Consider the following 26,613-nt stretch of genomic DNA (forward strand, 5'->3'; position numbering starts at 1 on the left):
CATGCTTAAAAAGCATATGTTTATTTAAAATGTTATAAAGTCAGAAAGGAAAAAGAACAATTAAATAGTGTTACTTCATCAGATTTTGAAGTTCTAAAAGACAAAAGCACACATGAGAATTTACAGAGAAATTACAGCAATGAATGACTTAAAACAATTTAAAGAGTCTCAGAAGACTTAAACAAGCTGAACAGCTTCTAGGTTCCCCCTCATAATCTGATCAACGACCACATGAAATGCCACCCGTACGCTTGTGGCGTCTATGGCAGTGGTGAAGTGGTGGTACACAGGCCTGTCAGGGTTGCTGTTACATGCTGAGAACATTGCAGTGATATGGTGGGCTGCAGCATCCACATCACCATCAGCACCTATGATAGCAGGAGAAAAAGAATTAACTGCGCAAAGGTTAATCAGTACATTTCAAACCAGGCATTTTTTTGTTTTTCTTCATAATCCCCAAACGGACTAAGAGCTTCCTTTAAATGACCTGAAATGTGGCCAAGACAGCATCACATAGTTGCTGCAAATTTGTCAGCTACACATCCAGGATGTTAGTCTCCTGTTCCACCTCATCCCAAAGGTGTTCTATTGGATTGAGACCTGGGCCCGTATCCCTAAAGATTCTGAGAATCCTCTCAGAGAGCTCCTAACTTAACCTAAAAATTCCTTGCCAGGAGTTTTAGCTTAGAAGTGATTCCAGAACATTTTCAGTGAACTCTGAGCAAGGAATGGATGGAAAATCCTATCTTAGTGAGGAGGTGTGGTTGACCCCGTTGCTAGGTATGAGTCATCATTTCAAAAGCCGTGATTGGTTGATCCTACAAGTTTGATGGAAATGAGCTTTTGGTGATAATGAGCAAAGGATGTACCCTCAAATCAATAAACATATTATATACTCTAATCTTATGCTGACTGTAATTGTAAATAATATTTCACATTCAAGAAAATATCTGGAAAATGAATAGTAAGCTGTAGGGGTTATAGCCATTAGAATCTAAAATATGTGAAAACTTAAACTCATTACACCCTGTTCAAATAATGATTCATGTCTTATTTTGCTCATATAAATATCCTAGCTGGCATATTTTGTACTTTCACTCCCATATGGACCCCGTTGAAAACAAGATGGCCTATCTCAAGAGGCTGTCCTTAATGAAGTAGAAATCACAACGTTACAAGTCCAGTGTGGTCTTAACGAGGGTAACACGGCTCAGCTTTTAGCAATGTCTGTGATTGCAGACCCAAGTCATCACTGCTGCATTGTTGCATTTTCCCGGTTGCCAAATACCTCGGGGTTGTGATTACTTTCGTCTCCGGTGTAATAGCGTTGTGGTGTCGAGTTGGTGAAGTAATTGCATCTCTAAGGAGATCCACCACAAACATGATTCCTGCACGATCCAATCTGTAGCATCTCAATAATTCCCTGTCATCCAGTGTTTGCAGGACATCTCTCCTGCCTCTTCTGTTGGCCATTTTGTGCAGCTGCTTAGGGGAACTCCTAAGCCACTAAAAGTCCTCTTCCCTGCTCTTAGCAGATCTCGCCTTAGGAGCCCTTTTAAGCGCTAGGAATCTTGAGGAATAGCTTTTATATTAACTGGGATTGTCGTGTCACTTTTAGGGGAAATTCTAAGAAAACGTCATGACTCTGAGAATTTTCTTAGAATTTGGCCGCTAGGAGCCACTTTTTGCACAAAGATTCTTTAGGGATACGGGCCCTGGTCTTTTGAATACAGTAAACTCAGTGTAATGTTCAAGAAACCAGTTTGACATATTATCCTACTGGAAGCTGCCATCAGAGGATTGATACACCGTGGACATTTAGTGACAATACCCAGGTAGGCTGTTGCACTTAAACAGTACATAATTATTACCAAGGGGCCAAAGTGTGCCAAGAAAATATTCCCCACACCATTATACCAGCCTGAACATTAAAAGGCTTTCATGTTTTTTAATGCCAAATGCTGACCCTACCATCTCAATTTTGCAGCAGAAATCGAGACGCAGATCAGGCATCGTTTCCAACCTTCAATTGTCCAATTTTAATGACCCCATGTGCAAGCATGTTGTGCATTCAGAGATGCTCCTCTGCACGTCTTTGCTAAATAACAGTTATTTGAAGTTCTTTTCCTTCCTAGCAGTTTGAAGCAGTTTGCTCAATCTCCTCTGACATTACCCAGAGAACCGATGCTTACTGGATAATTTGTCTTTTCAGATCATTTTGTGTGAAGCTTAAAAATTGTGTGTGAAAATCTCAGAAGATCAGCAGTTTCTGAAATACTCTGTCACTTCAAATCAACTTTCTTCTTGATTCTGATGCTCAATTTGAACTTCAGCATGAAATCTTAACCATGTACACATACTAAATGCAATAAAATGCTATCATGTGATTGGATGGTTAGATATTGGCATTAGCAAGCAGCTGAATATTAGCGGTTGAGAATGTGGGTGTGTTGTGTTGCAAATTAATTCTCTTGGAATTGTAGTTCACAAAAAAAAAAAAAATCTCATAAAGGTTTAATTCCTTCATATGTCTTAAAAAGACATTTAGAAAAGAAAAGTGGGTGGAGGGTTTCTATAATGTACCTTTATAGCTAGAATGGTAAAGTCTCAAGTGTCTTCCAGATTTTAGGATCTTTTCCCGGAAAAGGTCCGTTTTGTTCATGAACAGAATCTGTAGGAGAGAAATAAGGAGTGTTAATAATACAATTATTCCTGCTGAAACCTCTTCACTGGGATTTTCAACAACATGACTCTCAGTCTCAAATATCTACAAAAGCAACTGTTCGTACACTCGAGGTCCATTTTAAAGAAAGAAAAATATCTGAACATTCAGCAGCATTAAAATCACTGGTATGCAAAAACCGGTATGCCAAGACATGCAAGTTCAGATCCATCCAAATCAGCTACAGTCAGTATGAAGTCATAATTCTAACCATCTAAATAGATTTTCTTCACATTTCTCGTGTAACACTATAATTGGTTGTTCAGTTTTAACACACAATCATGCAGAAATGATTCAAATTGAAAGAAAATTAAATCCTTCAATTGTATTAAGTTCAGGTGCTGATGGCTGATTTTTGCTCATAAAAACAATTTGACATTCTCAGTATGAAAGAAAACTAAACGCAGCGTCTCTGAAACAGTCCTCGCAGCTTCTTTAACTAAATGAAATATCCTGCATCTCAGACTTTGTATGCCTAATATGTATACTAGAAATGAACAAAACAGTCCTTCAGTCATTCCCACAAAGTTTAAGACACGGCACAACTCTAATATCCAACTTTCAAATATAACATTTGAACCCTTTAATCAATTAATGGTAGGAAGAACATGATCCAATAAAGGGTTAAAGAAACTCAAACTGCAAAAACTTACCATGGTGGTTTGCTGGAAAACCGTGTGGATGCAGATTGATGAAAAAAGTTCAAGACTTTCTTGCAGCCGATTCTAATCAGGAAAGCGGCAATTTTAACTCCAACTGAGCAAAATCCACTGGCTGTAGAGATTTCTAATCACAGTTTGTGACAACATACCACAGAAGGATCCTCCAGTAGTGCCATATCATAGCTGTTGAGGGCCACAACAAACACCACAGCTTGAATACCTTCAAAGCAGCTTAGCCACTTCCTCCTCGCACTTTGCTGGCCTCTGACATCATACAGCCTGTCAACAAGAAAAAACTTTAAGCTTTATTTAGAAAAAAAAAAAACAAGTTGGGAAATAGAGTAATCACTACCTTTTACATATTTTATAGCTCAAAATTAAATTGCTAAGGCCTTGGTGCTCTGAAATAAAGTCGCCTGAGAACATTTCATATTTAGAAATGATACAATTTATTTAGAAGGAATGCCATTATGCAAATAAGTTAATTAGGAGAAGCAGAGGCAACAATCTGTATAAGTAGTTTTACTTCATTTTTTTAAGTTAGGAAGTGTCTCACTACAAATCAAACCAGCAGCTGACTTGCCTCATTGTGCAGCTCTGGATAAGCACCCAATTCATACGGCAGCGTGCTCGACACTCAGAAATAACATTTCACCCGTTTAAATTATTGGAGCAATTTATCTCAACAAGACTCTGCACCAAGTGAAGTGAAGGGTCTTGGTGACACAGGTAATGAGTTCCCATTTTGGGGTGCTATGATTGCCGTCTTCATGTCAGAGACAATGAAGCATTTACCCCATTGGTCAAGAGTAAGCGTTAACAAGCTGGGTGACAATAAGTTTTAACAGTGGCATTTAACAGCAGTATTTATGTAGTGAGGACAGAAAAGCCATCATTTATAATAGAAAGAGGGCTCTTTATGGCTTTTCCCCATTAAGTACAAGAACAGGATCAGAACTAGATATAGACAACTTAAACACTGAGTTCAGCAAAAGAGATGGGACTGACTCAGTCTGCTTTAGCCATATTTGCAGGGCAACAAAATATTCATTATAAAACAAAAAAGCATTTAAGATCAATTTAAAGACAGAACACAAGACAAGAAAACTTAAATGAATTTAATGAAATAAATTTAAATGAAACCACTGAACAACAGTGATATCATATCACCTGCTACAAAAAGCAGTATGCTTCCTTAATTTGGTGAGATTTTTTCCTGCGTCCATTGCAACTGCATTTTGAGTAAAAAGCTAGAAGCAGCTAGTAGAACCAATGTCACCTCGTAGACTGGTTGAAAACACAAAAGCACTGTGCGATAAACAAGTTCAGAGAATTGAATCTAAACAATATTTCAGTTTTCATTGTGTGCATTCAGATATCAAATTTAAAGTTTACAAACTATAATTTAGTAACGTCATATTATTCATATTTTATCAAGAAAAACAGGAAAAAATCTGAAGGGTGACACTGCGGTCCTCGAAGCAGCTACAGTATATAAAATATTCATATTCAAGTCTTGGTATGATTCTGTTTGTGACCCACAGACCGAATAGAATCACAGTGAAGGGAAAGTAGGCAGGAGGCATCATGAATGCCTGGTTATTCTGAAAAACAAGAGTTATGGGAAAGAAAGTTGGGATTTCAATGAGTCATAGCTAACTTTCTCTATATTTCTGCTAATACTTTTGGAATATTGAGTGGAATATAGAGTAAAGTCCTCCATATTTCAAGACTGATTCATTGCCAGGAAGCCACCTGCCTTCACTCAGAATTGCTCATGAGGTTGGACAGAGTGCATCTCGATAACCTCAAACTGATATGCAGGAAATATTGATTCATTTCTTAACTTTTCAACAAATAACTTGAGAAACAGTCACAAGTAGATAATCTATCACTATTTAGCACAGTGTGCTAAAGTTACATTGGTTTTGTGTTAAAAATCTCTGAAACTATCAGCCTTCAGGCAGTTTCATAAAAACTATGACCCAGTAATTTCCACCACTTTAATTCTGGATGCGTTTGTTGCAGTTTATGGCGCTCTCGATGCCCATTTCCTTGACTCAGTCATTACTCGGCTGTCCAATAATGCATTTGTGCACAAGCGCACAATCTACAACAACAAATCACAGCTTTCTTTAAAGCTTTCTCGTAAAGCACCACTGGTATATTTTATTCCTTTTTATGTGCAACTACAACATTCCTGACATAAGTCATCAGATTGGTCTTTAGTGGTTATGCATCAATATCTAGAGTCCTTTTATAACTACATAAAATGTTATCTTCTAAAGATGAAAGACCTCTAATCTATGTAACATAAAATATTTGTAGTGCATTGACTAATGCACACGGGCTGCTATTTAAATAACAGCCCGTGTTATTTAAATAGTCCATGAGTGTTGTTTCAGCTGCATGTGCGGTTTTGGTCTATATTTGTACACAGCAGCATATTGCAGTGTGTGAGAGCAGGGATTTGATTCATCAGGCTTAAGTATAATGGCCGATTTTTAATCCAGATTTCCTCATTTTGTTTGTGTTGGAAGAGTGTTAAGGGAATAAAAGAGTTCATTCAGTGATAACAAAGGTTTATGCAAACATGCAAAGAGTTCAACCGTCTCTTGAAAGTATAGTGAGGTAAAATAGTTTTAATATTCACTGAGCACAGGGGAGATTGAGTGGCAAACAGTAAATCTTAAATGTGATTCAGATTTTTTTCTCATATTTTTTCAGGCAATCAGTGGTCCACTCTAAAGCACTGTTTCAAAAAATAAAATATTAATTAAAAAAAATAAAAAATAAAAAAAGGAAAAGTATTACAGGTACAGTTATTTAATCTTTGCACTGTCGTATTTGGACTTTGTGTCTTACCGAAACATAGTTTTATCAACTTGAAACTGTGTCTCAATGATTCCACAGGTCCTCACTCTGACTCTCAGAACATCTGCATCTGTGGGAACGTAGTTTGGTGCGATGATTCGACTCATGTTCTCAAAGAAACTGGAGGAAGGGAAAAGAACAAAGGAGAAGGAACATGACTTCAGACTACAAGTCACTGTTTTTTGCCAAAATTTAGTTTGTATGAGATCACACCTACATTGTACATGTAGGTGTGACTGGACATGATACAACCACCAATTGCAGGTGAAAAATGCATATTCCCCAACTGCTTTGGCAATGGTTCTAGAGGCTGCTTGCTATCACTGGGTAAAACTGGTTGCAAAAAAGCCGCTGCACCAAAATCTTAGACTGACACAGCTGCCTATAGTTTTTCATTTTTGTCTGTAGACACTTAGCAACTACTTGCCAAGTGGTAGTAAAGGTGCAGCTTTTATTTTGAAGGCAAACCGTTTCCATTTCCTGTTTGTGTTGCACTACAGCTCAGAGTAGCTGGACAGTGTTTCTAGACAAGTCCATTACCTCCATTTAAAGTACAACAAAGTGTTAGCAACAAAAGCAATCACAAAAATATTTTCTCCAATCAGCTGGGGAATATAGTTTGTTTTTCCCAGCAACAGGTGGCTGCTGGTGGGTGGGCGGATATGCGATCAAGCTTTAGCAATCATTTTCCTAGTGACTGCTATAAAGTCTCCAGCAATCACTCACAGCTAATGGGAGTCATGCCTCATTTTTCATTTCCCCATGACCCATGGTTGCGGACCACTCTATATCTTGTGTAACTGGGCCCTTCTTCACTTCTTCAGCTTGTCATGTGACCAAAATGGGGGAAACTTAACGTCATGTGGTTAGTAGTCACATGTCAGTAAAACATCAATAGAAACTTCCCAGTTTAAGGAATTGGCAGCTAGTGTTTTTAGCCTTTTAAAATGCTGCTTTGTGTTTTTAGACAGGCCATGTTATTATGGCATATGGTAACTTGTGTTTTCTATCATTAATTATAGGTACAAACAATTTACTGTTCCATTTAAATTATTATTCCAACACAGCAACTATTTCAACTATTATCAAACTGATTTAGACAAGTGAAGAAAAGTCAGTTCATGATTATTTTAAATTTCATGCTGAGATACTCGCATATCCAAAGTCAGCATAAGTAACAAAAAGAAAACTTTGGAGCACAGATGAAGTTTGAGAACAAGCCCAACTAGAATGCAGATGGAGGGGAGTCTCTGTAAACAAGGCATGGATATTTATGGATGCAGCTCTCTCACATGCGTCATACTGTAGAAGCGCACACCGCTCCCCAGCAGTTATTTTTTGGGGTCAACATATGTTAAAGTAAAAGTGTTCACAAAGTCATCTTCCAAAGTAAGACACCCTAGGAACTAACAGAAAAACATCAGGAATTCTGAAGACTCTACTTTCTGCACTTTGACGCTTCTGACACACAAACAAAATAAACATGCCAACACTTATATACACAAGGAGCTAAAAATAAGGGTTTTAGACATTTTGATTTTAATTCATGCATGTTCCTAAAGGTCCTGCTCTAACAGTTTGAAGCTCTTCCAGAAATCTTGTGAAAGTCTAATGGACAAACAGACTTTATCCAAATTCTGAATGATGGAAAGAAATTGCTGCAATTTTTAAAAGCACATTTCTCCATTCTGAGGTCCTCATCAGTTCACTTGATTTGTTAGACTGTTTTTCTTACCATTTAATAATGCACCAGACAGGCCTGGACAACAGGCAGGCTATTTTATCACCCTGCTCTTACTATGGACCCATGCTGCTCACAATTTGCAAAGAACACAGTTTTTAGTTACGTCATGTTAAAATAACCATTTGTTCCAAAAACCTGGTGACTCTTCAGAATTAATGCTGCTTTCACAGAGGTCCAAGTTATGCTCGCTCACCATACATGCTAGTTGTTAAACCAATCACAAAGTCCCCACTTATTCACATTTAAAAGGGTTATATATCATTTAAATAGCAGTTTTACAGACTTGCAAATCATTGCATTCTTTACATTTTCTAGGCAACATTTTTTTTAAGACAAAACTGTAGTTTAGTGGCAAGATGATCAAATAATATTGCTTAAAAGTGATCTACTTGCTTTAAAGTAATTAAAGGGGAACACCATGAATGATATAATATTACAGAAAAGTCAATCACACAAGCTTAAAAAATGTTTTGCTCTGAATATGCATTATTTATAATTCTGTGCATACAAAAAAGCAAAATTTTACCTCCTTAACAGCAACAAATTCAAGCTGATATAAAGTAGTGCTGATTAGAATCTGTTTCTAAAAAGCAGTTACATCAATAGTTACTTTGTAGTAACAGCAAATTTCAATTTAGCAACATGAACAGTTCAGCCGACGCCAAAGCTGATATCAGAAGTCATTTTACACATTTAGGTAAATGTGTAAAATGAGGGGGGGGGAGTCAAGTGTATCACAATAGTCCAATCCAACATTTCCGGAGGGAGAAATCAATGCAGGGTCCAGCAGTGTGAAAACATAGACAAAGAGGCAGTCGGGTTTCACGTTATCCTCCAGCTCTCAAGTCCGAGTTCTGATAATGAAGCCGTCACAAATCTCTGAGACTGGCCACATGAAAGAAACTTTATCTCAACAGATCTACTTGCCTTTCCCTTTGAGATAACAGCTTCTATTCAGTCCATTTGTTCTACATTCAAAGATAAAAATTACTAAAGAAATTTCCATTTAAAAGACCATGCAACCAACACTGACCACAGTACACAGTCTTATGGTCTTTAAATAAGAGTAACCTGCAATTTAAGCCAATAAGTCACAAAATTCAAGAGACATCCTAATGAATGACCAACTTACACTCCACTATTAATTCAGGCTGAAGGAGAGGTCATTAAAGGCATCTTGATCTATGCTCAACTATCAAGGTAAGGAAATCTCAGAAAGTTAAATCAATTTATCTGAACGTAGCGGTTTTTATAAGAGAAATAAACGAACTGAAGTAGTCACAGTACATGTCTAGATTAACTTTGAGCCATAATTGAAAGAGACATGTTTTAATACTAGTAGTCAATAATAATGCAAAAACGTATGTCATGAACCTTCAAATCAAACATGAATTACAATTTGATTTGTTTATTGGGTCACAGTGATGCATTAAGAACGATTTCAACAATGACTGCAAAACAAACTGCCTTTACATAATAATCAGAATTTAGCAAGCTGCCCGGGGAATATCAGATATTTACTAAATAAAATATCACACATGTGAGAGGGGGTCTCATAACTGCACTTACAGGGAAAAACAATAAGGCCATTTATTAAAACATATTCCACACTCACATTAACAATTCCCACTTCACCTGATGACACAACACACAAATCATCTATGCTGAGTAGTCATGTAGGATTCATGACATTTTACAGGCTGCAGTGTAGCTGCCACAGCTCGCTTTTTGTTTTTAACTGAGCATCTACATTTGCACAACCTGAGGACAACAATAGGGAAAAGACACGCTCTGACCACTTCAATAATAATAATAATAATAATAATATAAATAAATAAATAAATTGTTTTGAAAACATACTAGCTGTAATCTAATATCTAAAAACACACACAGTTTATCAAATCCAGAAAAGTTATGTCACCACTGAATCATACGCCAAGATAGTGAAACTGCAACTTCATACACATCTTTGGATTCTCAAACAAGAAAACTCAGACATTAATTGTGTTTGTTTTATCTGCGCCACTCTAATTTTCATCTCCCTGGATCTCTGCAAACAGTTTTTTTAATGTGGTCCAATTAAGCCTATTACACAAATGTCACAGAAATCATTTCCTGAGCACAAGTTATTCTCAGCGCTCTCTTTACCGTAGCTCTGTATTGGCAAGATGTGACGCTATGCTTCTTACTGGGCAATTTCCCATGACATTTGCCACCATCAATCATAATTGGTCGTGTTGTGCAACATAAAGTCACTTAATGTCAATCTACTTACTAGAGAGCAGAGTCGTTCAGCTCAAACTCGTATCCTCGGGCTGCAGCTGCTCGGACTCCTTGGTCGGACCAAAGTGCACAGAAAGCATGAGCCATAAAAGGAAGGAGCTCCTGATCGTCCCCTAAACACTGGCTGCAGGACAGGATGGAGCGAGCATGATCCTGATAGGGACAATATTGTTAAAAGGAAAAAAAGAAAGAAAAGAAAAAAAAAGAAGACACTAGATTTATTTTGGCATTAGAGTAAATACGATCTTTCGCCTCCAATCTGTAACGCCTGGACTCCAGAGTCTTCTACCTTGTTCTTGTTCGATTTAATACTAAATAGGCTTATCTGGCATTTATACGTGAACAGTGGCAGGATATTTTATATGACGATATCTTGGAACACCTATGTATACATGGCCTTAAAATCCATTCTTGCCATCTTGATTGTGCTCACAGGCTCATCTAATTGCATCATGAACTCAGACTGTTTTATGTGCTTTGATACTATACATTAAGTAATTTGCATCATTTCATTCTTTGTTAAAGATTGGGTTATAATGATGAGTCCTCTGTACTGATGCTGTGTTGTGTATGGATAGAGACTGTCATCTAGTGCAGGGAAGAGGAGTTGCAATTAAAATGGACTACAAAGACCTCTTAATCTCACCTTATTCTGCTTGTTAGCAAGGTTTATCCTCAGTGTCCCCATGCCTTGCAGAACAGTCTTCATAGAGGTCAGAAGATTGTCCAGTACTGCAGGCTGAGTGAAACATGTCAAAGACATTTTGTCATTTATCTGCCACCTACAAAGTTGTTTTGGCCTTTAGGCAGGACAGATAACTCGTTTTACCTTGAAATTTATAAGCTCTTGTTTGGAGAATCCATGATTATGGATTATCTTTATCTGTTTGACAATTGTACTCTTTCCAGTCTCTGGAGCACCTGACACATACAAATCGAAGGATTAATTTAATTTTAATTTGCCAAAACGTAACTAAAAATATATAACTGATACATATATGAATAAATACCGAGCATAAGGATTTTGACCACATTATTCTCCATGCTGGCATGTTTGTGAAGGTCCCGTTCTATTTTAGAGCTTTGGACTTTTGCCTTTTTATGCTCCTCTGCAACATCCTTGTGAAGGCACATTCCCAGGCACAGCTAATGAGAGAGAGAAAACAATATGCAAATTATAATGTATAAGATACACCTTTCACTTTAACACTTACATACCGTTCATACTTCATGTTTTCATTTATTCAATTTTAGATAAGAAAACATACTGCCCAACTTTTCAACAGTCACTTTTCTTTTTATTTCTTTCATTTTCTTTCCTCAAATACACTATTCAAACCTTTGTGAAATAAGAAAACGGGTATTATTTTATTTCACATTATGCAAACTAATATAGTGAATAATAAACTAAAAAAAATCTATAATAATAATAATAATAATAAATTAATCACATATTTATTTCAGAATACTTTATCAATCCCTCGGGAAATTATGTGGGTTACAGTTGCTCCAAGACAGTAACAGACTAAACTAATTAAGTAACAAGTTAAAGAATTTACAAATTTAAGAAATAGCACTAATATATACAAATTGCTCAATTATAAATATCAAGAATATTAGCAAAGAATATTACAGAGGTGGAATATATATGATTATATATATTTATTCTAAATAAATGTGATAAATACTTTGGACCACAGAAATATTGTTTAATAATATTTTATGTTTCATAAAGATAATTTTGTAATGTTTGTTTTATATTTATGTCAACAGGGTTGTCACAGACAGATGGGCAGGCTTTGTTTGGTGACACGTTTTTAACAGTTTTAAGAAACATTTCAAATATTCAAAACAAAAGTTTCTATACCTTAATCGTTATATTTTACATGCATTTTAGTTATCAAGTTAGAACAATTTTTTTTGGAGGGGGGGCGTTCTCAAAAATTAGCTCGTATTTTTAAATGAAAAACAAATTAAAATTTTGAGAACTTTTTCAACAACCACGTCTACATGTCTGAGGAGGTGTGTAATTTATACAACAAACATAGGTTTTAGTGTTTAGTGCATGGGTTATTGTAAATCCAAAAATAGGAGAGGAAATACCCTGCAATTAAAGAATGACTCGTTTTTCCCCTCTCATTTTGTGTGCGTGTGCGTGTGTGTGTGTGTGTGGGGGTGTCACTTTAGGATAAGTAATCGCAGTTCAGCTAACAGAAGAGGAGCAGAAGAAAGTACTTTCACTGCCGCCAAATGTCTAAATGGGTCAAGCCAATGACTGTATATTCTAATTTTAAGAGATCCTGAGTTGTTTAAATGAAACGATGACTCACCTGCAGTGAGGCTGGCAGCACATTTAGACATGAAAACATCTCTGCGTTGTTGCTGGTCACTCTGGGATGGTGATAAACCGAAGTTATTTTTCGTTGGGGTGATAAAAACAAACGGAATGGCTAATTGGCTTTAATTAGGGCCACGTGCGTGCCTCTGTCTTTCAGAATGCGCGCCGCGTTCATGCTAGCTTTTTCTTAGAGGGTCACGAGCTACACCCAACTAAATAAGCTATAGGTACTGACCTGTATGCGTTGTATTCCTTTAAGGCTGAGGTGAGCTGTTCATTTCCCCAAGAGGCCACTTGAGAAATCAGTGTTTGGCTTATAAGATTATACAAAGATGAAATTAAGCACATTTGACTTATTGTCGTGAACCTCCGCAGCACTCCCAGTTTCTCATGTGGACCTTTGAAAAAATGAATTGTCCACTCCTGCTTTAAAACATCGTAATTAGTAATGATCGAAATTAGAACATGTTCTTATTTCAGCTTCATGCCTCCAGTTTAAATGTGTTTTTATCAAACTTTCTTCCACAACATGTTTTTTGAAAGCTTACAGCACATTGCTGTGCGCTAATCAGCTGCTATTAATAATCTCAAATTAACGGTTTGACATTTAGCGAACTCTGTGTGACTCAGATGTGGCAAAATTAAGATCAGATTATCTCCTTCTGTCTCTCTAATCAAAGGTCACTTCTGTGTCCAAAACATAACTCTACCCTTTTTATAATGTGACTAATGTGCGGCTTCATCATCCGCCTCTTAAACTAAGGAATCAAATTAGAGGTGAAGACAAATCACACCGTGTGCATGAAAGACAAAAAAGACAGCAAACAGCTTTTCAGAATAAATTCTTATTATCAGCAATAATATACTGCAGCCTAATCGGTTTCTGCAGCATATGTAACATAAAGATTATAGCCTATACTTAATACATTCCAAACACACATACAGACATATCATTATGTTTCTGAAACGATGCAAAAACATCTATACAGTAATTAATGGAGAGGAGGCGAGTAAAATATACATCTACAAAAAATATATAATTTAATCCTGTTTGATATAGAGACAGACGTTAAATTGAGACTGCACGATCAACTCAACAACTCTGAGCATCTGCCATAGTCTTCTAGTTATACTGTGAAAGCTAAAGGTTTAAACAGTATATTAGAATAAATGTGTAGCGTGTTGGTTAAAAAAAAAAGAGCTACTGCACACAAAAGTCCAGGTGTTCAGTTCAGATCTCAATTATGTGCATTTTTTAAGTTTCGAAAAAGAAACGGAACAAAAAACTAAATTGAAAATGTTTCTTTAAATTCCGGAGTAGTCAGTGTTGTCTGAAACAGAATCTGGTATGTACAGAAAAGAGAAGCAATGAGATTTATCTCCTGATTCTCTAGTGTTTTTCAGCGTCCTCCATGAGCCTGCGGTCACTTTATAATACACACAGACACACACAGTGTAATCGATTAGTTGTGAGGCTAGCCCACTGCTGGGCTAAACAGCAGCATCTGTCCCGCTGAAATGACAAATCAAATCACATCGCAAGACAGTGCAAGATCTCACACTGCATATGCCCAAGAAATAAGATAAAATGCCTTTTTTTTAAATAGGAAAAAAGTATTTTGAGAATTAAAAATGACATAAAATAGACATTTGAATATATAGTGACATCTTCCTCCAAACTTTGAATATATCTTATCATTTGCATGTGCGATTGTTGACTGACACAAACATATAATTGCATATGCAGAACATGTTAACAAACCCTCGTAACACACTATATTAATACCTGATGATCCCACAGCAGGTTACGCCACCCTCGTCAAAGAAGGGGCTGCTGTTAAGACTACTGATATTAGCCAGGATCACGTGTGGAGGGTGTCATAGCACTTACAAAAGGGTTGATTATAATGTACATGAGTTTATATTAGTTGAATATGTCACTGTTAGCTGGAGGTGCCTACAGCACAGCCTGTGCTATTTCTTTAGTCTTTTCCTCCTCTAGTCTCTTCATGGCTTCGATCACTGCAATCTCTTTGGCCTCTTTCTTCTGGTTCCTCGCCTCAAACAGCAACCTGAGTCAAGGGAAAGTGTAAGTAATATATAGTAAGCCTAGTTTCAAACAAATATACACTCATTGGCCACTTTATTAGGTATACCTGTTCGACTGCTCGTTAATCGAACTAATGTAACTGTAAATGTTAACTAACTCCAGGTTAAAAGGTACCATGATTGCATCAAGATGTACGATAAATTTACTACATCTGATTGTTTTACCTGTTTTTGATTATCCTTTGCACGATGGCGTCCGTAGTGAGGCTGTTCCCGCTGTCAACAGTGCGCAGGATCCCTTTTCTTCTGGGCTCCTGAGTATTAAGGAAAAACTGTAAGTAAACACTTATATATGTGTTTTCATAAAAAAAAAATCGCAGCATATTTGTGGGAGTCTTACAGCATAAGGGTCAGATCCATCTTTGTCGGGATATATTTCTGTCTTTCCGTGGCAAACGAGATCCACCTGTGGAAATTAAGTCACGTGTTTCACTGTATTATTTCTTCCTGTTACCTATGCAGTGATAAAAGTTAATTATAGCATGTGCACGTACCTTAAAATGATCCAGCAAATCTTTTGTGACAGCAAACGGTGCACCGATCACCACTTCTGACACATACTGTAGAAACAAAAAAAAAAGAAAAAAAGAATATAATTCATAGATTTATAATCAATGAACTTTCATTGTTCTGTGTTGATTGATAAAGTTTAAACAGAACTTACTCGACAAGCCAGGACGCTGAGAGTCCTCTCGTGGACATTCATGATGGGGTAGTTTTTCCCTTTGTAGCGATTCACCTCCTGAATGATATGAACGCAAGCATTGAGAAATCTCAAAAGGAGGCAGTAAATGTCTCACAAAGATATAGAAATACTGACCTGATCAAAGTGTAGCCCCACTATAATGTAAGGCTTTTCTGCAAGCTTATGCACGGCTTCCAGAAAGTCCACATGGCCAATGTCTGGTAGGAGACTAGTCAGGAATGCATTCCAAATACTATTGCGTAGCAACTGTTTTATGATTTAAAGGGAAAAAAAGGTTGGTGTATAATCAATTCTAGCAATTATTGTGAGGTTAACAAAGGATACGGAAGAGATCAAAGGCTCCTGCCACATAGATTATAGTTTCTCCAGGTTGAGGCTCCTGGCCTGAGGCAAACTGGATGATTTTCTGAGATGTCTGAAGGAATTGAGACACCCCTGTCCAGGGACTATGGCCCTTCTGGTCAATCAAGAAAGAAGAAAAAGAAGTGTAATGTGACAAGTAGGAATACAACAGATTTACTTCAGTATAGCTGGTAGTATTAACAGGGACTAGAAAGTATTTCTCTGATGCTACCTTTTCTTCAGTGGTTCCATTACAACTCCAGAATTGAAATTTTCAGACAGACACTGCGTCTACTTTTACAATTAGGCTTAAAACTTGTTCTTTTAATAACGTTTACAGGTAGATGTTGCTATAGGCTGAGCCTGCTGTGACGCCCTGAGCATTTCCTCAGAACAGATCACATTCTGTTAAAAGGGGCTTCTTCATTCTCGCCATTACCTTGCTGACAGGACAAGTCAGATTTGTGGAATTTTTTTTCCTATAAGACACTAGGGTCCTTTACCTTACAGCATAAAGTATCTTGAGGCAACTGCTATATAAATAAAATTGAATTGAACTAAACTGAGTATTGCCCCTACATATGAGACCAGAATTAAACTTGTGCTGCATCACTGCCACCCAGTGGTGTAAGTGGTCAATGTCACCTTTGGTCAATAGCAGGCCTACAAATCCAGAATGCATTTATTCATTCCTCGCCAAATTCACAGCATTACTCTTCCACTCTTAAATGTGGAGAGACCCTCTATTTCTTTGAAGCTGTTTAGAGCCACAGCATGCTGGCTCTGAGTTACTTTCCCCATCCAAAGAACAGAAGTGGCATTCAGTATTGACTGGAAAGGCCTTCCACTTGATTACAAAGTGGGTCCTAAATCAAAGACCTTTATTTAATTATCTCTGACATCTGGTCCAAACACCAAAGTTTGCTACTTAAATAACAAAACAGTTAAGTAAGAGGAAGTCAAAGAGCCAGCAATCTTTGGTCAAACACACCCAGCTGAAAGGCTTGACTTTGAGCTGAAGTTTTGATATGAACTGGCTCATAAGGAAACCATCAAATGAAGTAGAAAATTTACTTACTTTTCCAAAGTTATCTGTGTGCTCCTGATAGTCTGAAGTGTCCTAAAACAGCAGATAGGAGAAGTTTAGCTTTGTATTCTGATCTGAGCTCATACAGAGAGAATCTGGTGATACTCACAATGTTGCTGTGGTGGGCTTTGGTCATCAGCAGCATCCTGCCAACTAAGTCTGTTGTTGAAACTCCCTGGGTTCGCTTGCACTCCCTGTAACATCACGGCACAGTATGTAACTTTAAAAAAAAGAAACATCCCACCCTGGCTATGCTTATTTGGAAAGGAAAACTCACCTGTACCGTCCTGACTTCTTCACCTCTTCATATGTATCTTTTCCATCCACAGTTAATGTTATATCGTCTGAAAGAACAGCATACATGAGTTCTTCTCTAAACTTTAGAGAAATACAGCTGCCTACGACTCCAGCTACGTGTCTAAATAAGGACGTAGGGTGATGATATTCCATACCTCCGTGCACACAGAAGTCACAGTTGTACTTGTCGAGGGTCTCGAGGGTGGTGACATAAGGAGCTCCTTCCACGACCTCGTCCACCCATTTTATGGCCCGCACCATCTTATATCTTTCTTCCTGAGTGAAGACTGGGGGACCCTTGTGCTTTGAAATCTCACCTTGCAAACAAAAAATAAGTAGAGTTAGTGATGGCCCGCTTGAAGCTGACGCTCCGGAGCGTGTGTCGAAAAAAACAACACACTGGTTCAGAAGCACTGTGTCGAGGCTTGCTTCGTTTGGCAAAAGTCACGTGACCAGTGATGTCCGAAGCTTCATTACGCACGTAACTGCTTCGGTACCTGATTCAAACAGATATAAGGAAGTGAATCATCCACGGGATTCGTGGAGTGTGTTGATGGTGACAGATAGCGACGAGGTGATCATTCCACTGACAGATATGGAGCCAGCGAGGAAGAGAGGACGTTCTGGCGTGTGGGAATATTTTGAGTTGATTTTGCTCAATTCATTTTATCTGCCGAAGTGAAAAACTTGAAATGTCCAAAATCATGTTTTCATAATGTAAATATCATTACAGCATATGACTTTAGGAACACTTCCATGTGAATTAAAGCTGATGAAGACTACAAAAATGTATTTGACACTATACGTACATGACATTGCTACACAGTTTAGAAAATCATTTTGTTTATTGTTTTTAGGTGATAGTCTGCAGGACCCAGGAATACCTGCATATCTACCAACTTGCAGTGTGGTTCCTGCACTCCACAGCCTCTTCTGTTCCATGCAAGTGGATTTTCTCCAGGGCAGGAGAAACTATTTCTAAGAAAAGAAACAGACTCAGCCAGCGCACAGTAACACTAATCCTCTTTTTAAATGTAAATAACAAAAGGGCTACCTTACATTGATCATGTTTTTACTTTGCAAGTTCTTGATTAGGGATGGGTTTTGATTATCGCTTTTCTGATTACAATCCATGCTAAATTGAATAAAGTGATATTGATTCATTAAAATCCCGTGTCGATTTGTAAATTAACGTTATTATGCCTGAAACGCCAGCATCTCAGGTTAAACCTCACAACATGTCGTCAAACACCATGCAGCTAAAACAGTAACTGGGAGCAGGTTTACGGATTCTGCATACAAACGTAAACACAGAGCGCGGACCCGACGCGTCAGAATCAGATTTTGGTGCGTCGTCGGGTCGCGCTGTGTTTGCCTCTTTTTTTTTCGCTGGCTTCTGCAGCTGCAGGTTTCATAACTCTCTGTTTACATCTCTAATTAAGTCTCACATGTGTCAGCTTTCTTTTAATAGATACGAAATTATGGATATATACTGTTAAATGATCAGACTTGTAATATTTCTGACTGAGGCAAAACTTTCCAGATTCCAATCAAATTGAATCGGATCCTGTATCGAATCAAAATGATTCTACAAATCAGTGACGATGCAGCCCTACTCAGCTTCCTAAGCATTTTCCCTTTCCAGTTCACAATCAATCCCACCCCTAGGTCAAAAATATGTATAGGACAATTGGCCTAATCTAATATTTTGTATGAACCTGTCCAGCTGTCCAGTGATTAAACGACAAGTAGATGGAGGCAGGACTTCACAGCAGGGGCATACTCCATAATGTGCTGTGCATTATCATATGTATATTATATATATTGCTCACTTATTGTATTTACCAACATCAAGGAGTTATGAGCAAAGAAAGGCCACCATAGTGCATGTTTAAATAGGGAAAGTTTATTTATCAAAATGTATTACGCAAATACGCATTACATTTTTTTCAGCCCCCCAATCGAGAAAACAAAACCAATTACATGTTCAAAGCAACGGAACGGTGGCCCAATATCAGAGAGAACTCCACTCTTGAGTGAGCAGTGATAATTGAGCAGTCCGTTTTATTTTGCAGATTCAAGCTGCTCTTCAAAAGTTTCACCACCAGATGTCACCGGAGAGGACTGTGTTGAAAAGCTTCGAGTAATGAACCGTTTTTCAATACAAGCTTCAGTGCTTCGGAAAGCTTCATTTGGCCATCACTAAGTAGAGTGATTGAGACACTCGTAACAGATGCATTTCTTCTTAAGTTGAAAGAAAGGTTGCTGCTATCTGTGCCGGCCCTGACCGTCAAGGCATTCTGTGTTATCACAATGTCAGAGTGCCCCAGTGCACTCTGTGCACCACAGGAGGGTGGGGCACAGCTAAGGCGCCCTGCTACTGTCACAACAACTCTTTCCAAGTGCAGTGGATGCAGCTGGTGCCTGACTGGTAATGACAGGACTGAGGAAGATATACAAGCCCTGCAGGTGCTATGGTAAGGAGAAATAGCAGAATGCATAGTATAAGCTAGACTATGCATAACAAATGCAGACAGAGGATTTCTGTTACACATGTACATGTGTAAGGGACACATATATGTGTACATTATTTTGAGCCTTACTGTCTGTGTGTACTCCAACAATGAGGTAATCTCCCATGGCCTTGGCCTGCCGCAGCTGGTTGGAGTGGCCGTAATGTACCATGTCATAGCTGTAAAGGAAAAACACATGAAGGAAGAGTATGATTACTCACAAAAGCTCCCTTGTAGTCAGGTACAGTGTATAGAGCAGGGGTGGGCAACTCCAGGCCTCGAGGGCCGGTGTCCCTGCAGGTTTTAGATGTGTCCTTGAACCAACACAGCTGATTTAAATGGCTAAATTAGCTCATCAACATGTCCTGAAGTTCTCCAGAGACCTGGTAACGAACTAATCATGTGATTCAGGTGTGTTGACCCAAGGTGAGATCTAAAACCCGCAGGACACCGGCCCTCGAGGCCTGGAATTGCCCACCCCTGGTCTAGAGGGATGAAGTAAAGCATCAAGCTTGAATTAGAGCAAGAAGATCTGGCAGCTGTTCGTTGCATAACTCCTCTTCAAAATACCATATTTCTTTTATTATTCCTCGTCATAACAAGTAAGCCAAGAACTTTTTGGTGAACCAGATAAAAGCTGGGTGATATGTTTTAATTTTGAAAAACAACAATGTTGACAATCTTTTGAATCTTTTTTTGGCTCTTTTGAAAACTTGGATGTCAGATCGTCTTTATGCCCTCCGGATTAAAGTGAAATTAAGCGCATTAATAAAAGGAGTTTTAATTCATGGATTATAATATTTGAAAAAATACTAGTATGTATTTATACATTTACAAGGTTCTTTTAATATAAATCAGTTGGTATCAACCACAAACATATTTAATCAAAGTCTCAAAAATTACAAACAAAATGTCAGTGGGTGTGTGGTTTCGCTTCCTCTTCTCTCCTCCCCTTGCAGGATGCCATCTGTACATAATTAGATTAACACATATTGGACACTAAGATTGTAACACAGTAATCTAGCATAGTGATCGAGAACAGATGGGCATTAGGCCTCCATTGCTATCACTACTGCCAACAGTTGACATCCTGTTTTTCTTTCTGATCTACTCTGAATGCGATATGTTGGCGCTGATATAAACAACGGAGTAAGCATGTACTCTGATGAAGGAAACTGCAGGTAACACAGAAAATGAACTGAGGTGGATTAAGATTAAAGTACGTTAAATGAGCCGCTCCTCATTTTTTTTATGTTTAGCTTCTACTGAGCCAAAGGGGTCTTAAGCAATAGTTAGCAATAATTAGTTTGGCAACTTTTAAATGTTTCTGCATGACGGTAATCCCCCCCAAAAAACTCCACAATAAAAGACTATCAGTTATAGATTGACATTCCCATTACCAGATTGCAACATTATTGAAGCAGTGTGGGATCATCTTGATGGACAAAAGAAAATAACATTATTGTATTTTATATAAACTTTTTACACTATTGTATTACACATTTGCATTCTCATGAGGAAATCCCAGAACAGCACTATGAATAGCATCCTAAAAAAATCAATAAGAAAACAGCTCCACCAGGGCAGAAACAGATCCCGTGTTGTTCTGTGATGTCAGTCTACATAGCTAGGCTACGAATAGCGTGCACTGCACTGAGCATTGACAAGAAATTTTAAAAATGAACCAGAATTTTGATCGTGATCACTGCTCACTAAAACCAAACAAACTAAAAAAAACTCATCAGGAATTAATTTTGTGTTTGTGTCATGTGCTACCAATCTGCGGAAACAGGATCAACGTGTGCAGGCGCTGAAGGAACAGAACTGGCCGTGAGAAAGTGACACGGGAGCATTTGGAGGTGAATGATATGAGATGAAAACTGAGACCCGGACAGTGACAGGAATAATGCTTTTACAGGTGCTAAACTATCTTATAACATGCGACCATATTCCTCTTGTATTTTTTAGGAGTGGATCATCAAGCGTATCACTGGAGGATGATGAAATATTAATTAGTGTACTCTGTTAGGAGACACCCAAACTGCACCTAAGCTTCTCAGTATGAATAACAAACATCTCTGTACAAAAGTGTAGAAAATAGTGGATCTGTAAAGATCATCATCTTCCTTTGGTTTAAATGGACTCTAATGCCACAGTGTATGAGAGGAGATATGTTACATACACTCACTCGTATGGACACGAATGTTAATTTTGAGCTGTTAATAATTTCTTTGAACAGTTCTTTTTTCCAGGGTAGAAAAATACAGCATAGATTTTTGATGACTTCAGAGTTGTGTCAACACAGGGTCAAAAGTATAAATACAGTCAAATAACTTATTAGTGGTACTGAAGGTTCTATAATGTCTTTTAACTTGACAAGTCAAGACCTATTAACTTCTCGTTAGTGAACATGTTTCACTAGAACAGGCAGTTTCTTTTGAAAAAATTCAAATTCAACTAAATTTGCAGCTGCTCATATAGGCATGTTTCTATGTGAGCAGCTGCAGTGATGATGACTAATCTACTTCTCCAAATGTCTTCTGGAGAAACGGTTAATTATCAGACAAGACATTGAACTATTTGGCCACAATGACAGGGTAAGTTTGGACGAGTAAAGATGAGTACCACCGTACCAAATTTCATGCATGGAGGTGGTAGCATCGTGCTCAGGGGGTGTTTTGCAGCCAGTGGTACTGGTACATTGCACAAATTGAATAAAATAATGAAAAAAACTCCCTCCAAATTCTTTAACTTTATCTCAACTCAGCAGCTAGATGGTTGAAACTTGGACAAATTAGTGTTCCAGCGGGATAATGATTCTAAACACATCAAAACTTGTTTTAGAATAAAGTAGGCTATCACTGAGCTTCTGAAATGGCCTTACCAATGCCCAGACTTCAACTCTATTGAACATTTGTGGACTAGACTTAAAAGGCAGATCTGTGCCAAGAAACCAATCAATTTAAATGAACTCTACAAATTCTGTCAAGGAAAGTACTCAAATGTCCAACCACAATTATAGAAGAAACTTGTTGATGGCTACCAGAAGCATGTGGTTAACGTGTGACTTGCTGAGGGACATTTAGCCAAATATTAGTGGGGCTTTATGTATATATTTGACCTGCATGTGTGCATACATGCATAGAAAGTATGAAATAAATGTCATCTGGCGCCCAAAATATAAATAATTAAAGATGGATAGTGTACAATCATTACATGCTGGAAAAAGAAAAGTTCAAAGAAATCATTAAATCCACAAAATTAACAAAATTGACATCCATGCCCATGATGAGTGTATGTAAACGTCTGATTACAATTTATGAGGCTGACTGATTAAAAATTCAGTGGTTATCTCTCAGGACCAACAGTCTCAGATAATCCTGGGATGAATGAACACACCAGTACTTTACAAAGGCTTTAAATAACCACTTTACAGTCTTGCTTGTACCTCAGCAGATAGTGGAAATAGACTTTACACTCTTCCTTGATGATGCCTGTTTGACAATTGATCTTTAGCCCCGGTCACCTTCTTTCACAGTGACAAATAAGAACAGAGAAACAAAAGGAAGAAGAAGACGGTGCAGGGTCAGAAATATCTCAGCAGTTGAACTGAATGTGCACTTTCCTTGGACTTTTTCCTCACAAGTTGCTGACACAGCAGGATATCAGTAGGAACATGGCAATGTACTGTACAGTTAGCCTTCGGGGAACAATGTGCTCAGTGAGAGGCACGGCCGCACAAGCTGTGGACGGCCTGAGCAGGTGTGGGCTGGAGGGGTTAAGGGGGTTAATGACAAGAGCTCTGTTGGCATTGGCTCTCTGTGCATGCTCACCCCACCGGTTAATATTCCGGCATCCCAAATATTCTGCAACATACCATCAAACAGCTACACAAAAATGGCAGGATTTCTACAAGAGAAAGCCACCATAATCCTTGCCTTCATACACAGAAACTCAAACCATCTATTTTGCCGCCGCAGCATGACACCATCAAAGTTCGGTCTTTCTACCAGTGGAGACATTTGACAGCAAGCTCAGTTATTTGTGCTATTTGTGTATTGAAAAATGCCCATTACAACTACAAACAAACACCTTCATCATATGGCTTTTTTTTCATTATATTTTCACACATTTGCGGAGGTGACAACAGCTAACATGAGAAATTTCTTGTGAAATATTTTCACTTCATCAGCTAATGTTTGCAGCTCTTTTTAAACATTTTATCACATTTTCTAAGAAATCGGACTTCAATGCTCCCTGTTTATTCTTAAGCTACGGACCTTGGTGCGAACAGCCACGTTTTTTTCACACGGAGGTCAATGGAATGGAAAAGGCTGGGCTGTTGTCGAGTTTTTCAAATTCCACGAGAACCACAAACAAAATTCCATCTGCATCCATTGTTTCTGGGATGGACATGGATAAGTCTATAACCCCTCTAATACACCCATAGTTATATAGGAGTATGGATTAATGCCAAATGTGTCTTTTACTAAAGAAACCTTCAGCAATCAATATGCAACTTTTATGTTCTGTTGAGCTGGCGATGGCAAACAGATATTCCCAGCACATGCTCTGAAGGGGAGTTAGCTTCACTGTGAGCTCACCGAAAAGTGCCAAGGTGACATGTCTGAAATACTAAAAGGCTGACCAACAACCATGAGTGCTTCTAAAATAACATTTTCATACTTCAGATTCACACTGAACACCTCTGTGCTCGTTGCATGACTGGTTACGACAATTAACTGTGACTATCAGAACTCAGCTGCTCTTACTGGAGGGCTAAGTGATTTACTTGGATATTTTAACACCACCAGCTTAATTAAATTATTTAAAACCAGAGTTACTGTTTTACTTCTCAGTCTGACTGTTGTTTGTGTACTGTATACTGTATATATCATATTTAAAAGCGTGACATTAGAGCTAAAGAAGCAGAGCAAGCAAAAATCGAACTTTGTCCTGTCATGTACATGTTTGCTGTTCTGCAAGACAAGAGCTACAATTCATATCTGTGATCATATGAATCGATTACCTGTATTACATCAAAGAATGCACAAATAATGATATCACAAATCAGATATGATTTTTTGTTATTCCATTACTTCACACAGAAGCAGACACCCCGTTTTACAGATGTCATTAAGGAGGCGTTACAGTTATTCCGAGTCAAGATAAGGATAAGTGTCCTGGGATGTTTCTCTTTTAATTGCCTCTTACCCAAACTAAGGCACATGTGATTGTAATAAGCGTAATTCTTCAGGTTTCTCAGAGAAACTCTTCACTTGCCTCTTTTTGCCATTTAATACTTTACACACACAATTCCTTTTTCTACTCCATAGAAAAAAAAATCTTTAAAATGAAAGTAAGATCAATACCAACTGGTCGCTGCTACGAGACCAGTAAATACACCTAGTAATGATAGGAAGTCGCAGTAAACTGTAAGTAGATAAAATAGTAATCAATTAACTACTTTGGTTTGTCCTCTTGGCTTCTCACATGACCTCTTCAAAATCCACCATAAAGTGAACTACTCTACAGACTCTGGTCACGGTTAAATGGTTATGAGCAAAGGCAGCTGCAAAGATCACATCTGTGCTGATGTTCTAATAATGTCCTTACTGAGAAGAGCACTAAAACTGGGCATGATGACGTGATTGACCGATAGCAGGATATACACTTTAAGCAGCATCCCCACTCAAGAAGTTGTGTGCATGCTGATACCAGTGAAGAATGAAGCAGCAGCGCTGTGAGCGTCCTGTAACCTGCAGCAGGCCTGTCCAGCAGCAGGTATAATGCTGCCACATCCAATGAAACGTGCTCGATGCAAACAGTGAGCATAACCATAATGCCGTGGTATCTTCATCACGCATTTAAGAACTCACCAGCCATCGCACCACACCCGGATTCTTCGCCTTCTCTTCTCCGGACTGCAAGCTGTAGCGCCCGGGGTCGTGCCTGCGTCTTTCCCGGCTGCTGTGTTCACTTGGTGATGGTTGTGGTGATGCCCGTTCTTGATCATTGTGGATGTGCTGACTGTGCTGAATTTGCAGCCCGGAGCGGGAGACGGACTCTCGTCAAATGAGGCGGTTACCGGACCGTGTCGGTTCGTGCGTGTCCCGTTTCAGCAGGACAGCCGGTGTCTGTATCAGCAGCGGCGAGGCAGCAGCTGTAGTGCGTTGCGCCAATGCCTCCTCTACCGGCGACGCAGAGACGCACGACGACCTTTGCGTCAAGCTGATCAAAAACGCGGATGAACCAGAGAGGAAAGGAACACCATTAATAAAACCCGGTGTGTCACATCGCTGCGCGTTGGTTTTATTTTGAAAAGTCTGGCTCACAGCTCCACGTTTATTGAGGCTCACTTGACAGAGGTCTCATCGTACGATGGTGCCGCGTCCGACACATTGTTACATAATAGCGGCGTTTTCCACCGTCAGGTGACGAGATCTGGATTCCAATATAAAATAGCAGCCTCTGCGTCTTTGATGAGCGGAGAGGTCATGATAAGCTTTACTCTATATCTCCAGTACACTTTGTTTTGCTCACAATTATCTCTGCATAAATAACAATAATAATAATAAAGGTAAGGATTAAAAGATTTTGTAGACACTGTAATATTTTATTTTTTCCCCATTAAAATAAAAAAACATTTTTAAATAAGCTATAGCAGCCAATTTTATTAAAAAATACGACCATCTGATTTCATAAATCTGTAGTTTACTCAAATTTCAACGAATTCTTTTTCCTTATTATCCTTATGCATCCAAGCTCGCTAAATATTGCACTTTACAGCTGTTATATTTGTCATGGTGTCATCTGTTCATTCCACTTTGATGATTTTAGCTGTGGGTTGTACTGTGTCTAATGACTTGTCCAAGCTCATTTAGCAGGGGCAGTATATCAATAAAGGTCTCAGCACTGTCAGCAGATTTTCACAAC

General features: G+C 38.3%; 2 protein-coding genes across 3 annotated transcripts; both read right to left on the minus strand.

The window, feature by feature from the left end:
• Positions 1 to 177: 177 nt before the first annotated feature.
• LOC146671687 (guanine nucleotide-binding protein G(o) subunit alpha-like) lies at positions 178 to 12,654 on the minus strand. Its single transcript, XM_085405210.1, has 10 exons — positions 12,616 to 12,654; positions 11,296 to 11,431; positions 11,115 to 11,206; positions 10,932 to 11,024; positions 10,278 to 10,438; positions 6,250 to 6,378; positions 3,534 to 3,663; positions 3,376 to 3,447; positions 2,584 to 2,671; positions 178 to 368 (listed from the first exon to the last, which is right to left on the minus strand). Exons 1-10 carry the CDS (start codon positions 12,652 to 12,654, stop codon positions 178 to 180), a joined length of 1,131 nt encoding a protein of 376 aa, XP_085261336.1.
• An 824-nt stretch (positions 12,655 to 13,478) lies between these two features.
• Positions 13,479 to 25,883, minus strand: LOC146671688 (ethanolamine-phosphate cytidylyltransferase-like). Of its 2 annotated transcripts, XM_085404032.1 has the most exons (13): positions 25,557 to 25,883; positions 19,768 to 19,856; positions 17,320 to 17,481; positions 17,145 to 17,211; positions 16,977 to 17,061; positions 16,859 to 16,900; positions 15,763 to 15,895; positions 15,553 to 15,635; positions 15,397 to 15,474; positions 15,227 to 15,292; positions 15,073 to 15,138; positions 14,898 to 14,986; positions 13,479 to 14,695 (listed from the first exon to the last, which is right to left on the minus strand). In XM_085404032.1, exons 1-13 carry the CDS (start codon positions 25,691 to 25,693, stop codon positions 14,581 to 14,583), a joined length of 1,212 nt encoding a protein of 403 aa, XP_085260158.1. In that variant the 5' UTR covers positions 25,694 to 25,883; the 3' UTR covers positions 13,479 to 14,580. The 2 variants fall into 2 exon arrangements, with proteins under 2 accessions (XP_085260158.1, XP_085260159.1); XM_085404033.1 differs by lacking the exon at positions 19,768 to 19,856 and having other exon boundaries at positions 25,557 to 25,687.
• Positions 25,884 to 26,613: the final 730 nt, after the last annotated feature.

This window comes from Rhamphochromis longiceps, linkage group LG4, assembly GCF_057381845.1.
Source record: "Rhamphochromis longiceps isolate RC_006_pf linkage group LG4, R_longiceps_female_GT1.1, whole genome shotgun sequence".
Classification (NCBI taxonomy): Eukaryota; Metazoa; Chordata; class Actinopteri; order Cichliformes; family Cichlidae; genus Rhamphochromis; species Rhamphochromis longiceps.

Excerpts from the sequence above, each read along its gene's own strand:
- LOC146671687 (XM_085405210.1), bottom strand. The coding sequence starts at position 12,654 with ATGTTTTCATGTCTAAATGTGCTGCCAGCCTCACTGCAG. Across the intron at positions 11,025-11,114 it reads AAGAGCTTATAAATTTCAAG|CCTGCAGTACTGGACAATCT; the intron begins GTAAAACGAGTT and ends TGTTTCACTCAG. Across the intron at positions 3,664-6,249 it reads GTTGATAAAACTATGTTTCG|GCTGTATGATGTCAGAGGCC; the intron begins GTAAGACACAAA and ends TCTTGTTGACAG.
- LOC146671688 (XM_085404032.1), bottom strand. The coding sequence starts at position 25,693 with ATGATCAAGAACGGGCATCACCACAACCATCACCAAGTGAACACAGCA. Across the intron at positions 16,901-16,976 it reads AAGCCCACCACAGCAACATT|GACACTTCAGACTATCAGGA; the intron begins GTGAGTATCACC and ends CTGCTGTTTTAG. Across the intron at positions 14,696-14,897 it reads CAAAGGATAATCAAAAACAG|GTTGCTGTTTGAGGCGAGGA; the intron begins GTAAAACAATCA and ends CCCTTGACTCAG.